The following is a 16,046-nucleotide window of genomic DNA, read 5'->3' as shown; positions in this document are numbered from 1 at the left end:
TTCTGTGTGAGGGAATGGAAACTCTAGGTCCAGGAGCATAAATCCCAGCTCTCCATTGGCAAGTGTCAATCAAGATGACTCATTCACATCAAGAATAGTACACAGTGAGAGCCTAATAATGAGTTCAGCTGCGCTGGTTTTGCACCTGCGCCTGGTCTGATTGGCAACCAGAGAGCAGGGTTTATTTGAAGTGTTCTGGCTTGGACAAGTTGAGAAGGCCTTGCCATTTCCAGAGAAGAGAGTCCACTCTTAGAAAGCAGACTTACACAGAGAGATGGACTGCATAAACTCTGCTAAAGAGCATTGCTATTGGGCTTGGACAGAGAACACCAGAGCTCCTCAGGGCTGCCTATCTAGTCAGTCCCACATGGCTGAGCAGCAGGGCCACCTCTGAGGACCTGCATCTTGCAAACATGAGTGCCGTTCCACAAACCTGCCCGGTGGAAGGCAGCCGCTCCATGCGGCCCCTCGGGAAAACACAAGAAGCGTGAGGCTGCTGCATGTGTAACACAGCACAGAGTGCTATACCAAGCTACTCTGTATGTACGCAAAAGGCGTACACTCTTAATAAAACGTCTACTATCACAAACCCGCAATGTAATCTTTGACTACCATCATTGAGTATTATGTACTGAACTTACTGCACCTGCTACACATTCATACAATCGGCAGCAAAGCAGGTTTGCTGACACCAGCATCACCACACACAGAGGAGCAATGTGGGGTCACTGGATGACAGGAACTGTCCAGCCCCATTACAACGCAAGGGGGCTACTCTTGAATAAATGATCAGTCACCAATGGAAACACTGTGATGTGACCCAGGACCGGGTGTGTGTTAAGACTTCACTTTGTTCAGAGTTTTTGGGTTTTTGTTTTTGTTTTTGTTTTAAGCACAGACAGGGGAGAGAGATAATTCCAGTCCACTTCACCCGACTGAAATCTAGTCAACTTCTTTCAAACAAAAGAAGTCCCAGCACACAACTTGGTGCAAAGCAGAGTTGAAACGTAAGCCCATGAAGATTGTTGATTTTTAAATCAGAGTGCAGGCACCTAGCAATCCTTTGTATCAAATAGCAGCCAGGGTAGCGCGGATTCTCCCCAGGTCACATGCACTGGAAGCCAGAATGCTTTAGATGTTTGGGGAGGGGTGGATTGTTTTTAATGCAAACAATTTTAACAGAATTCTGGAGAAACTCTGCCTCCGAATGACATTAAAATGACTCTGTATTCCGTAAGCGAGGCTGCCTGGAGAAGAGCTGAAAGAGGAGTGAAGTCCATCGTGATTCTGTACTACAGTTACTACAGAAGGCAAAACAATTGGGGAAACTGGATAAAGGGCGTACTGGACCCATCTGTACTTTCCAACTTCCTGTGAGTTTATGATTTTTTTTTTCAAAATAAAATGATACATACTCCCAGGGTTGATGCCAAAATTAGCAACCTCTACTATAATCCCAGGATGCACTGGTAGACATAGACCCTTAAAGAACAAGAACTTGTTTAGATTCCACATTGGGGTTCAGAGACTATTCCTTTGTTGACAAGGCATGGTATTTTGTGAGTTTCCATCAGGCCCATAAAACTTGAACTTGTGATGGATATGCCATTGGGTTTAGAAAGCAGCTTTAAAAAATAAAACTACATGAAGCATTTAATTCTTTTCCATTTACATCTTCCTGACTTGTCACAGCCTATCATGAGTCTAAAAAGCTAATGGTCAACATTTTAATTTTATAAAAGTCAATTTCAAACTTTTTAAACTGCAACCTGTATTTAATTCTTCTTTATTTTACATCAGATCCCAACATGCAAATACACACACACCCTCCCTTCCACAATAACACTTACACAGAATCTTCCAAAAGCTCATGGAAAAATGGTACAGTATGAAAGAACTTTATGTGGATTCCATTTATTTTGCACCAAATAAACTTATGTTTTAATTCTGTTTTTTTCACAAACTTTTTGAAACCCCCTCCTAGAACTGAAATAAATCACATGAAACATTTATGCTTCCTTCTTGTAATGAGTACTCAGATTTTATTTCATTCTAGGCTATCATAGCTTATTCTGGTTCATTTAAAAAATAACCATCAAATTTATTCCACAACCCAACAATGGGCCATTAACCGTAGATGCTGCATCCACTGGCAAGCAGTATCATACATCTGCCCAGATGACCACCACATTCTATGTGTGTATTAGTCTTGCACATGTGTGAATATGAACGTGTGGAGTGCATGCTTGCGTGTAGACATGTAACCACCACATGTGCAGACCATGGTCATTCCCAGCTGCAGCGGCTGCTGCCACATATGTTCCCCCATGGGGACCCAGGGCACAAGCTCTGAGTCCTGATGGAAATCCACACACTGGCGCCCCACACAGGGAACTGGCTCTAATTCCCTATGCATACCACTGGGTTTTCTAGCTTTGATCAACCTGAGATTTTTTGTGATCACACTGGGCAAGGAAAACATAGTGCTGTGTTTTCTGAAAGAGCTGTCAAGGAGGATTTGCGTTTTCTGAATGACTTTACTGCTTACTGAAAAAACTCAAGGGCTTCAGAGCAGGAGGCAACTGAGCTCAACTGCTGGCCTTGACAGTCAGTAGCTGTTGAACTTGGACGATTGGAGCGACCTGACTTAGCAACAGTTTCTCCACCTCATGTAAATAATAATAGCTATCTTATGGAGTTTCTAATAGTGCTCTCTTACAGCAGCAAAGTAACGAACACATAAAAGCCACATAGCACCACTCCTGGCACAAGGGAGCTACATGATAAATATGATAAATATTAGTTCTTCCTTCATAATAGATGGGCTGGAGAAGAAAGGACCCTAATGACCACTCTCCTGTGACAAAGACCCCAAAACCTCCAATCAAGAGCACCTGACAGATAACTCTGGAGTTTCTCACACAAGAATACCCAAAACCCTTGGCTCTTACACCAATGTTTTTAGCTTTATTCTAAATATTAACAATGCCATTTCTAGTTTATTTGATTTATAAGACCATTTCCATAGACTGACAGTGGCAAGGACTACCTGGTTTCTGCCCGCTGGTTGGACACACTTTCCTCAAAAGCACAGCATGTGGTTCTTTATGCATCTCCCATTGCCACCTCCAGCAACAGTGGATGCCAAAGTCAGCCCAGTGTCCTCATCCACCTGGCTATTGAGAGAAATTCACTTTGGTACAGAGGGATCCTGCCCCACAGCCACGATGGAACAGCCCAGGGTACACACCCAAATCAAACAGAACCAACACAACCTTTTCACCTAAAATTAATTTAGCATATAGCTCTAAGAGATAATACTCCTGACCTTCCAGTGGCAATGTTTACTTAGAAGTGGAGGAAAAATCTATCGTGAAACACATAAATCCCAAACAAGAGTCCCTAGTCCGATATTCCTTAGACCTATCCACCTGCCATTGGGTAATGTGAATCACTCCAGAACCCTTAGAATACATTTCTCTTTGTGCTTAATCCAGGCCAAGTTGCATTTCTATCACTTGCAACCAATGGAGTATTACAATATGCTAATGGAGGCAGGAATTCGGAAAAGCAGTACAGAGGTCTCCCGGGATGTTCACATCCCATAAAGAAGTGCTGGAGTTCAAGGCTCAGCTCCACTCTCAACTCCAGCTTTCTGCTGAGGTACACAGAGTGGCAGCAAATGATGACTCAAGTACCTGGGTCCCTGCCACTCAGGTGGGAGGCCCAGATTGAGTTCCAGCTCCTGGCTTCAGGCTGGCCCCTGGCCATATCCCAGCTGTTGTGAGCATGTGCGCATTTGGGCATCTCTCTCTTTTTCTCTCTCAGTTGAAAATTAAAATGAATACATATTTTAAAAACAATTTATTATAAAATATGCTAATGATGCTTTCATTTTCAAGGGCAGTCCTGATGACAGCAAAAGCTTGAAATTTAAGTATTAACTAGGCATCTTATTGGCCCTCTATTAACTACTGATCATCTATGCGTTTGCCTTTAATACTCACACATCATGATCTGGGGGTTGTTGTCACCATTTCACAGATGAGGCAACCAAGGCTGAGGCAGTGAACTGCCCAATCACAGGGCTAACGTGGAACACCGTCAGCCCTAAAGGCCGCTATTGTAGTGTTTATTTTTTGTAGGCTCCATCTTCCCACACAAGGGAACTATTGTTCTATCTCTTTTCTCTCTAAGAGCCCCACCTTGGAGCCTGGGGCTTCCCAAAGGTTCTTATCCCCAATTTTACAGTTGCCTGCCTCCTCACATCATTTAATCCCAGCAGTGCTTGACCATTAGGTGACACCCACTCACTGCCACCATATACTCCCCGCCTTAAGTCTTATGGGAAACCAGAGGAACAAAAGTCAAGATATTGAGGAAAAAAAGGTATTTCTCTAGTATTCCTTTTTTTAACAATATTAGCATTTACTAATGCAATGCATAGTTGTTTTCTTAAAAATGAAGATTTAATTACAAGAGAATGACAATATTTTACGATGGTATATATCAAAAGAATTCATCTATGTTTTTTCAAATCTCATTTTACAAAACAATATTTAGCTTTTAGAAAAATGTATGCTTGTGTTCTATTTGTAATATCAAATTGGTACAATACCCTGGAGTGCAAATTTTTATCCAAAGATACAAAAATATGCATAACTTTGGCATCAATAGCTAAATCTGGGAATTTGTCCTAGAGAAAAAGGAAATGTTTGAAAATTAAACTATGTGGTGTTCACTGAAGTACTGCTTATTTTAAAAATCAAAGAAAATCTTAAATGTCCAACATTATGGTATTTTTTAAAGTCACTTATGTATATCCACAAAGTAAATTTTCTACAGCTACAAATCATCATGGTGCAGAAATATTCCTATTGACATGAGGAGATTATAATCTATTGTTATTCTTTGAGGGTAGATGACAAAATAGTCTAAAGAATGGACGATTTATTTGGCAAAAACAAAATGTGCTGCTTTTATATGTGCAAAGAAAATATTTTGAAGGATCATACAGCACAATTTTAAGAGAGGTTAATTCTGAAGTGCTACGACTTTGCATGCTTTACATTATCTTTTATTGTACGAGAGTACTTTTTAAAGTTCGTGGAAAATGAAGCTGAGGGATGGCCGATTGTTTAATCCGTTATTCACCTGCTGACATCAACTCTGGCCCTAGGGAAGAGCTTGTCTAGGGAAGGAAGTGGACCGCACCCAGCAGGCTCTGAAGTCATTCCCAGAACCAACAGCTCCCAGATTCATCCCTAAAGGGAAGTTACATTTGTGGTGAGGGAGGAAGAAAGATAGAGGAAGAGAAAACTTTGGAAGGAGGCGTGGGAAATGTACTCACAACTGGGATGAAACTCCAAACATATGGGAACTGAGCGTTTTTCTTTACCATTAACTTACCTGGGAATATCTTCTTCAATTGTTGCACATCCATAAAGAAACACAATCACCCCAATTACGGAAGATGGGATGAGGAATGATGTATATAATCCCAGCCAGGCAAAATACAGTCCAATTTTTTCTCCAAAATATTTTCTGAAAGAAACCAAAATGAAGCACATATTAAGAGCTTCACATGCCGTCCTTATTTCTGTTTGTCCTGTGCCTTGAGTCGGCTGAGTACTCACTCCTTCCTGGGATGGACACAAAAGCATGCAGGTTACATGGGGAAGGAGGAATTTCAGCAGAAGGATCAGCATTGCTCTTTTCTGAAATGAAGTGCATTTCACTGGACGCACATATCCACACTTGTCTTGGTCGTTCATATAAAATAGACAGCCACGAAAAGGAATCCCACCCTAACAGCAAACTGAAACTATGCCATGTATTTTGACATCATTACCAAATAAGAATAGCACACATCATTTCATGGGTGTCACAGTCATCTACCCAAAGGAAAAAAAGAAAAAAACACCTTTCCAAAAATACTTTGAGAAAAACACATAAATTATCTTTCAGGGCATGTATACTTTTGTACACAGATATACATTCTTCAAAAAAATGGCTAAAAGGAGTGGCACAGTTGGTTAGGCTGTTTCTAAGGATGCTTGTATCCCATATCAGAGTGCTGGTTCAACTGCTGGCTATTCCACTTCCAATCCAGCTTCCTGCTAATGCATTCTGGGAGGCAGTGGATGACGGCCCACTTGCTTGGGCCCCTGCCACCCACGTGGGAGACCCAGATGGAGTTCCAGATTCCTGGCTTTGGCCTGGACCAGCCCCAACTCTTGCTGGCATTTGTAAAGTAAAGCAGTGAATGGAATCGCCTTCTCCCTCTCCCTCTCCCTCTTTCCCTTTCCTTCTCTCCCCTCCCCTGTTACTCTGCTTCCAAGATGATGAAAAATAGATAAATAACATAAAAAAGAAAACTGGCTAGAAGCAATTCAACAAAATGGTTTCCTCAAATGATGAGCTTATGGGTGATTTTTGATTTTGCATTGATTAGACCACTTTATTGAGACATGATTGATATACAAAAAGTTCTAAATATTTAACATACACACTTGATGAGTTTGGAGATAATTATACACCTGTGAGTCCATCACCACAATCAGGACATATGATTATCTGTCACTTCCCAGTTTCCTTCTGCCTCTACTCCCTTATTTTTTTTTCTTTTTTGTGGTCAGAATGCTTAAAGAAGATCTATCCTCTTAATAAAACTATAAGAATCTACAGGCTACATTTTGTGCAACAGATCCTCAGGGTTTATTCATTGTGCATAGCTGAAACTTTGCACCCTTTGACTAACATTCCTCCACTTCCCTCTCCCTGCAGCCCTGGTTACCACCATCATAGTCTCTGTTTCTATGAATCTGACAACTTTAAGCATAGCACAGAGGTGAGGTTCCTGCCCCATTTCTCCACCTCTGGCTTGTTTTCCTTAGCATAGTGCCCTGGAGGCCCACCTTGCTGTCACAAATGACAATGTTTCCTTCCTCTTTAAATACTTAATAACATCCTATTGAATATATATACTATATTGTGTTCATATATGCATCTGTTAATGGACGCTTGAGTTGTTTCCACCTTTTGGAATTGTGAATAATGCTGCTCTGAGTATAGAAATGAAATATCTCCGGGCCAGCACTGTGGCGCAGTGGGTTAATTCTCCGCCTGCAGAGCTGGCACCCCATATGGGCGCCAGTTCTAGTTCCGGCTGCTCCTCTTCCCATCCAGCTCTCTGCTATGGCTTGGGAAAGCAGTAGAAGATGGTCCCTGCACCCACATGGGAGACCGGGAAGAGGCACCTGGCTCCTGGCTTCAGATCAGCGCAGCTCCGACCGTTACGGCCATTGGGGAGTGAACCAACAGACGGAAGACCTTTCCCTCTGTTTCTCCTTCTCACTGTCTGTAACTCTACTCTTCAAATAAATAAATAAAATCTTTTTTAAAAAATGAAATATCTCTTCAGGATCCTGAGTTCAATCGCTTTTGTGTGTGTGTCTGTGTGTCTGTGTACATACATACATATGTATATATATCCATATACACTGAAATGAAATTGCTGGATCAAATTATGGTTCTACTTCTTAATGGTTGAAGAGCCTCATACAATCTTCTGCACCAATACAGAATCTCACCACCAGTGAGTGAGGGTTCCTTTTCCTTCACATCTTCACCAAGACTTGTTATCTTGTGTTTCTGATACTAGGCATCCTAACAAGTGTGAATTGCTACGGTGGTTTTGGTTTGTATTTCTCTGATATCTATCAGTATTAAACAACATTTCATCTATGTTGGCCACTTGTATGTCTTCTTTGGTAAAATATCTAACCAGGTCTTTTTTTTTCCCATCTTTTCAGCAGGTTGTTTTTTGTAGGTTTTGCTGCTGTTAATTTTTGGTATGGAGTTGCAGAAACTTCTTACCAGTTATAAGGTCTGAAAGATATTTTCTTCCATTCTTTAAATTACCTCTTCAGTCTGTTTCCTTTGCTTTGAAAAACTTTTTGAGTTTGACATAATTGTCTATTTTGTCTTTTGATGCCTGCACTTTAGATGTCATCCACGAAATCAATGCCCAGACCAGTGTATACAAGCCTTTTCCTACATTTTCTTCTAAGAGTTCTGCTGTTTCAGCTTTATGTAAGTCTTTATCCATTTTGACTCCATCTTTTGTATAGTGTAAGATAAGAATCCAATATCATTTCACACGTGGATAACCAGCTTTTCTTACACCATTTATTAAGGACTATGTAGTTTGGACATCTTAACAATAATTCCTCTGATCCATGAACACAAAATGTTCTTCTATTTATTTGTGTCTTCTTTAATTTCCTTCATCAATGTTTCACTGCTTTTAGCGCATCTTTCACCTCATTGATTAAGTTTATTTGTAAGTATTTTATTCTTTTTGACATTAGTAATGATAAGATTTTCTTAACTTTCTTTTCATATAAGTGATTGCTAATACACAGAAATGCAATTGATTTTTGTATGTTGGGTTTGTACCCTGCAACTTAAATTTATTTTAAATTTTTTAAAATAACCTTTCTTCCTCTTTCTACCCCTCTGGCTCTTCCTCACCCTGTCCTCCTTCTAGAAATTTTGTAATGCCTATTTTGGTTCATTTGATGATTTCCCACAGTACCTTAGATTTTTTTTTTCACTCTTTTCCCTCTTCTTTCTTTCACTGTGTTTTGTTTGTCCTTCCAAGTGTATAATTTCAAATGACTTGTCTTGAAGTTAATTGATTTTTCTCCTTGATTGGGTCTGCTATTTAAACTTTCTACTGAATTTTTCAGTTACATCATTGTAGTCTTCAGTTCTAGAATTTCTGTTTGGTTCTTTTCTATGGTTTCTATTTCATTAATGAATGTCTCATTTTGTTCATATATTATGTTCCTAATTTTTATTTGGGTTTTTAGTTGTCAACCTGTGTTCTTTTGCAGCTAATTGAGTTCTTTAATAAGATTACCTTTAATTATACGTCAAACATATTGCAGATCTCAATTTATGAAGAGTCAGTTATTGGAATACTATTAGGTTCTGTGGATGGAGACATGTCTGCCTGATTCATTGTGATCTCTGTAGCCTCAAACTGATGTCTACATTTGAGAACCAACCACCTATTCCAGTTCCTACTGACTAGTTTCATTCCAGTTCTTACTGACCAGTTTCATCTGGTAAAGATTTTCATTTGTCGCACTCATCAGAAAACATGGGTAGGTCACCTTCCTAAGTCTTCAGGTGAGCCAGCTGGTATGTCTGTGGGCAGACCTATTATGCCACCACAGTCCACAGGCGGCCTACTGCAAGAGTCCAGGTGGGCCTGCTGTCAGCATCCATGAGTGGGCTGAGCTGCTAGCCCTAAAGTGGGAGGGGTTGGTGTTGGGTTCATGTGCAAGTGAGATTGCCTTTGGTTTCCATGGGCGAGAAGTGCTGCTTCTGGGTCTGGGGGAGTGTGGGTGGATTTGTGACCAGATCCTAGGGTCTGTGGCAATGGAAATGCCCAGCAAGGGCTGGGCAAGGCTCCTAAAGGGTAGGCACATGAGCAAAGTTACTTCCAGATCTGTGGGAAACAGGAAGAGTTGGCACTGGGTCCACAGGTGGATGATAAGTCTTCTAACAGAGGCACAGTAAGGAGGGTCCACTATGGGATGACATAATCCTACCTTCTCAGTGTAGCCTTTCTGAATTCTGGGCTGATCCAAGGACTATGATTAAGGCATATTTTGTCTGTAGATGGTTAAAAAAATCAGTGTTTCTATGGGACGAAAAGATCTGGGGACCTTTCATTCTGCCCTCTTGCCAAGATTAAGATTCCTTTATTTCCATCTTTTTTGCATTTTGTTAATGAATTACTTTCATAATACAAAGCAGTTTCTTTTAAAAACAAAATTTGCCAACCCATATCTTTTTATGCCCAGTTTATGAAGTTAGTAAATTATCATGGTAAGCCTCTAAAATGCAATTTTCCTTTAGATAAATATTGATTTATGGCTCCCTGATGAGAAAACCACAACCCACAGAGAAGTAATATACTTCATTTTCTCAAGAGCCTGTAATATAAAATACAGAATGGAAAAGGGAGCTCTGCCCACACTCTGATGGAAATACTGATGAGCAAGTAGAACACTGAACAGAATTTATTCACTCACTACCAGAAGTTCTGCTTCTTCTTAAAATATAGACAACTGTAAGAGAATGTAGGCTCCAGGCTAATAACAAGACAAATGGAGCTTAAGTTGCAAGATAACCAGGTGAGTTCAATTTTGTTTTTTTTTTTTTTTTAAAAAAAAAATGACAACTAGGGCTGGTGCTGTGGCATAGCGGGTAAAGCCACTGCCTGCAGTGCCAACATCCGACATGGGCACCTGTTCGAGTCCCGGCTGCTCCACTTAGCTCTCTGCTATGGCCTGGGAAAGCAATTAGAAGAAGGCCCAATTCCTTGGGCCCCTGCACCCATGTGGGAGACCCAGAAGAGGCTCCTGGCTTCAGATCAGCCCAGCTCTGGCCATTGCGACCAATTGGGGAGTAAACCAGCAGATGGAAGACTTCTCTCTCCATAACTCTGCCAGTCAAATAAATAAATCTTAAAAAAAATGACAACTCATGTAAGGAATGGTGGGACATGTGAACTGCTTTACATTTGACTGAGAATGGAAAGAAGAGGAAGTTGCCATAAAAGAAAAAATGGCTATAATTATTAAATTTCTGAATTACTGACTATAAGCTGGCATGACAGTAGAATAATTGGGAGCTGCAAACACTTGAGCAGTTTCCACACATGCACAAGATCTTTCTCACAGACACCACCTGGTACTCCTAACAAAGACAACAAGCGAAGTAGGAGACAGAAACAGTCACATGGGCATGGAAACCCTCCACCTACCCAGGATCATTTCTCACTCAAGTTGAAGCCTTAAACAATGGAAGAAAGGGACCTGACTCTAGGACCTAGGCAAAAATCCGCTGCTTCTGAAGCCAGAAGACTTTGCACATAGGGCCAGTGGTCTTTGGTGGAGGAGTCAGAAACCTGCAAAATCATAAATCTATACCACAGATGAAGTGCAGGGAGCTCTCTCCTATCCAAAATCCCCCGACAAATACAAAGCATAGCTTGACTGCAGGATAGAAAGGACATGAATGTTAAGAAAACACCTCATGCCTGAGGCTCAGGTGCACAGAACCTGCCTAAGACCAAGGAAAGATTAGAGAACCAGCACCCCCACCACCCCCATCTTGATAACAGCACTGGGTAACGAGAATCAACAGTCTGCTACCGGAGAAGGAGTGGAGGTGTGGGAAGAAGCCCATCAGTGGCACAGGCTTGAAAAGACTGTTGACAGCTGAGAGTGGCAAAGACAAAATGAGGACAAATTTTCAGAGCGCAATGGTCCACTAACATGTAAAAATATTAGCAGCCCAACCCTGAAAGACTAAGTGTGTGGGATACTAAATGTGACTAGCAAAAATCACAAACCCAGCTCAACCTCTAACTAGACTGACTCAACTCCCTTCACTGATGGCCCAGCAGAAGAGGCATACCTATTTCCAGATGTAAATATTGTCTATCGCACTTCCCACTGTACTTTCAGAACAATGACTAGCATTCAAAAAATCATGGTATACATCAAAATTAAATCATGCTGTCAAGGAATAGGACTGTAAAAAAAAAAAAAGTTGATTTGAATATCAGAATGACCAGATAAGGATTTTAAAATAACTATGATTAATACATTAAAGAACATAAACCAAAGCCAAAAATATAGCGAAGAGGCCAGTGCCATGGCTTGCTGGGCTAATCCTCCACCTCCGCCGCTGGCACCCCGGGTTCTAGTCCCGGTTGGGGCACCAGATTCTGTCCCAGTTGCTACTCTTCCAGTCCAGCTCTCTGCTGTGGCCTGGGAAGGCAGTGGAGGATGACCCAGATCCTTGGGCTCTGCACCCACATGGGAGACTGGTGAGGGGGGGTGGGGCGCCTGGCTCCTGGCTTCGGATTGGTGCAGTGTGCCGGCCATGGTGGCCGTTTGGGGGATGAACCAACAGAAGGAAGACCTTTCTCTCTGTCTCTCTCTCTCACTGTCTAATTCTGCCTGTCAAAAAAAAAATATATATATATATATATAGTGAAGAAAACACCTAGCAATCAAGAGCCATAAGGCAATATCAACAGGTCTGTCACACAAGTAATCATATAATTAGAGTCCCCAAAGGATAAGAGAAACAGCAAAGAAATATTTGAATGTATTATGGCCAAGAATTTCCAAAAATCACGGAGAACAACAAGATACAGATCAAAAGAGTTCGGAGAACCCCAAGCAGAATAGTTATAAAAACAAAAATTAAAGACCTGCATACCTAAACATATCATAATCAAATTTCTATAAACCAACAATAGAGAAAAATCTTTAAACTGGGTGAGAGAAGAGATTAGATGCACAGGAACAAAGGGTTATAGAGAAGTTATAACCAATTTCTTGGCAGAAATAAGTAAATCAGAAGGGAGTAAAATGACAAAGATAAAATGCAGAAAGAAACGTGTGTCAGCTACAAATACTATACATAAAATGTTTTTCAAAAAGAAACCAGCATATGAAAGAGTTATCTATACCTCCATGTTTATAGCAACTCAATTAACAATAGCTGAGATATGGAGTCAACCCAGAAGTCCATCAACTGTTGACTGAATAAAGAAATTATGGTATATATACACTATGGAATACTTCTCAGCTATTAAAAAAAAGAAATCCTGTCTTTGGCAATAAAATGAATGTAATTGGGAATTGTTACACTTAGTGAAATAAGTCCCAAGAAGACAGATATTGAATGTTTTCCCTAATGTAGGGTAACTAATTGAGTATTTACAATGTAATCTATTGGAGTGAAATGGATATTTTGTGATTCGATGAATGTTTACAGCCTTTGTCTTGACTGTTGAGAAACAGTGCTTTTTTTCTTCATACTATTTGTTGAGCTGTTTGCTTAGTGTAGGGTTAACCTTATGAGTATAAAGTAAACCTAAAATAATCTTCGCAAAAATTAAGAATGGGAATAGGAGAGGGAGGAGGAAGAAGGGTTAGAACATGAGCAGGAGGGAGGGCGGGGTGGGAGGCATCACTTAGTTCCTAGATCTGTATATATGAAATTCATGAACTTGTATACCTTAAATTAAAAAAAAATAAATGAAGGCAGGCAGTAGACATGTGGCCTAGTGGTGAAGATGTCAGTTAAGACCCCCACATGCCACATCAGAGTGTTTGAGTTGAATTCCAGCTCTGGATCCTGAGTCCAGTTTCCTGCTAACGCAGACCTGAGGGGAAAGAGGTGAGGTGATGTCTCAAGTAGTAGGGTCCCTGCTATCCACACAGGACATTGGATTGAGTCTGAGCTCCTGGGTCTGGCCTTGGCCTAGTCCCCGCACTGTGGGCTTTTGGAAAGTGAACCAGCGAATGGCAGTTCTCTATCTGTGTCTCCACCTCTCAGACAGTTATTTATCTAAAATAAAGAAAACATAAATGCAAAAAAGAGTATTTCAGCAAGCAGAAGCTAAGAAAATTTATTTCCAGTAAATCTGTACTACAGGAATATTAAAGTTCTTTGGGCAAAATATGTGTGATCACAGTAGAAATATGAATCTACACTAGACACAGAGAGTGCCAGAAATGGTCAAAAGGATGAAAAACTATGAAGACCTTTTTCTTATTTTCAACCTTATACAATTCACTACCTAAAACATGCTTTCCCAGTAGGGAAATACTTTCTCCAAGAAGATTGAAATTGGTTCTTTGAAGGTAAAATAAAAAAAAATTACTACCATGAATTTTTTGACTCCACAAAGGGCCAGTGTGTGTGTGTGTGTGTGTGTGTCAGATATTGTGGTATTAACATTTCATGGGGAAAAAGGGACAATTGGTGGGGCAGCAGGGATGGGGTGGGGAGTCTAAAAATGGTAACTGGGGCAACAATAATGAAAAAAGGCTGAAAAACATTGCTTTAAAACTATTATAATAGCAATATGTTGTAGGATTTATAACACATATGCAGTAAAATATACGACAACACTAGATGAGAGGAAGCTAAAATACACTGTTGTATGGTTCTTAACCTATTTGTAAAGTGATATTATTTTATCATAAATATGATACAAGAAACATTTTGTAAACTTTAGAGCAATCACTAAATTAATTTTATTATACAATGGGATTGTAAAATATACTCAATTCAAAAGAATATAGGAAAAGAAGAAAACAGGAACAAAAACAGATGCAAAAAACCTATGGTAAATTTAAAGTATAAATACATTACTGTACATCTCCTTTTCAGTTAAATTTAAACACCCAAAAATAATTGTGTGTTAATTACAGAGTTCAACCAATAGTATTAAGTAGAACAAAAGAAAAAAAAACACAAAAAGGGACAAAGTATTAAGTTGTTCCTCAACAGTCAGGACAAGGGCTGATTAAGTCACTGTTTCTCATAGTGTCCATTTCACCTCAACAGGTTTCCTTTTTGGTGCTCGGTTAGTTGTCACCGATCAGGGAAACCATATGATATTTGTCCCTTTGGGACTGGCTTATTTCACTCAGCATGATGTTTTCCAGATTCCTCCATTTTGTTGCAATTGACCATATTTCATTGTTTTTTTTACTGCTGTATAGTATTCTATAGAGTACATGTCCCATAATTTCTTTATCCAGTCTACTGTTGATGGGCATTTAGGTTGATTCCAGGTCTTAGGTATTGTGAATTGAACTTCAATAAACATTAAGGTGCAGACAGCTTTTTTTATTTGCCAATTTAATTTCCTTTGGGTAAATTCCAAGGAGTGGGATGGCTGGGTTGTATGGTAGGGTTATATTCAGGTTTCTGAGGAATCTCCAAACTGACTTCTATAGTGGCTTTACCAGTCTGCATTCTCACCAACAGTGGGTTAGTGTCCCTTTTCCCCACATCCTCTCCAGCATCTGTTGTTGGTAGATTTCTGAATGTGAGCCATTCTAACCAGGGTGAGGTAAACCTCATTGAGGTTTTGATTTGCATTTCCCTGATGGCTAGTGATCCTGAACATTTTTTCATGTGTCTGTTGGCCATTTGGATTTCCTCTTTTGAAAACTGTCTATTGAGGTCCTTGGCCCATCTCTTAAGTGGGTTGTTTGTTTTGATGTTGTGGAGTTTCTTGATCTCTTTGTAGATTCTGGTTATTAATCCTTTATCTGTTGCATAGTTTGCAAATATTTTTTCCCATTCTGTCAGCTGCTTCTTCACTTTCCTGGCTGTTTCTTTTGCAGTACAGAAACTTCTCAATTTGATGCAATCCCAATTGTTAATTTTGGCTTTGACTGTCTGTGCCTCCGGGGTCTTTTCCAAGAAGTCTTTGCCTGTGCCTATATCTTGCAGGGTTTGTCCAATGTTCTCTAATAATCTGATGGTGTCGGGTCATAGATTTAGATCTTTAATCCATGTTGAGTGGATTTTTGTGTAAGATTTAAGGTAGGAGTCTTGCTTCATGCTTCTGCATGTGGAAATCCAGTTTTCCCAGCACCATTTGTTGAATAGACGATCCTTGTTCCAGGAATTGGTTTTAGATCCTTGATCAAATATAAGTTGGCTGTAGATGTTTGGGTTGATTTCTGGTGTTTCTATTCTGTTCCATTGGTCTATCCATCTGTTTCTGTACTAGTACCATGCTGTTTTGATTACAACTTCCCTGTAGTATGTCCTGAAATCTGGTATTGTGATGCCTCCAGCTTTGTTTTTGTTGTACAAAATTGCTTTAGCTATTCGAGGTCTCCTGCGTCTCCATATGAATTTCAGCATCATTTTTTCCAGATCTGAGAAGAATGTCTTTGGTATTTTGATTGGTATCGCATTGAATCTATAAATTGCTTTTGGGAGAATGGACATTTTGATGATATTGATTCTTCCAATCCATGAGCATGGAAGATTTTTCCATTTGTTGGTATCCTCTTCTATTTCTTTCTTTAAGATTTTGTCATTCTCATCATAGAGATCTTTAACGTCCTTGGTTAAGTTTGTTCCAAGGTATTTGATTGTTTTTGTAGCTATTGTGAATGGGATTGATCTTAGAAGTT

General features: G+C 40.0%; 1 protein-coding gene across 2 annotated transcripts in view; it reads right to left on the bottom strand.

Annotated features, from left to right (window-relative positions):
* ANO2 (anoctamin 2) overlaps positions 1 to 16,046 on the bottom strand; it is a 353,918-nt gene that overhangs the window by 171,041 nt on the left and 166,831 nt on the right. For both annotated transcript variants that reach the window (XM_062195454.1, XM_062195453.1), the window contains exon 10: positions 5,410 to 5,544. In XM_062195454.1, the coding sequence (XP_062051438.1) occupies positions 5,410 to 5,544 (135 nt within the window). The remainder of the gene's footprint in view (positions 1 to 5,409; positions 5,545 to 16,046) is intronic.

Source organism: Lepus europaeus, chromosome 6 (genome assembly GCF_033115175.1).
Source record: "Lepus europaeus isolate LE1 chromosome 6, mLepTim1.pri, whole genome shotgun sequence".
Taxonomy (NCBI): Eukaryota; Metazoa; Chordata; class Mammalia; order Lagomorpha; family Leporidae; genus Lepus; species Lepus europaeus.
The sequence above is the reverse complement of the archived record's forward strand: the minus strand, read 5'-3'. Positions and strand labels throughout refer to the sequence as shown.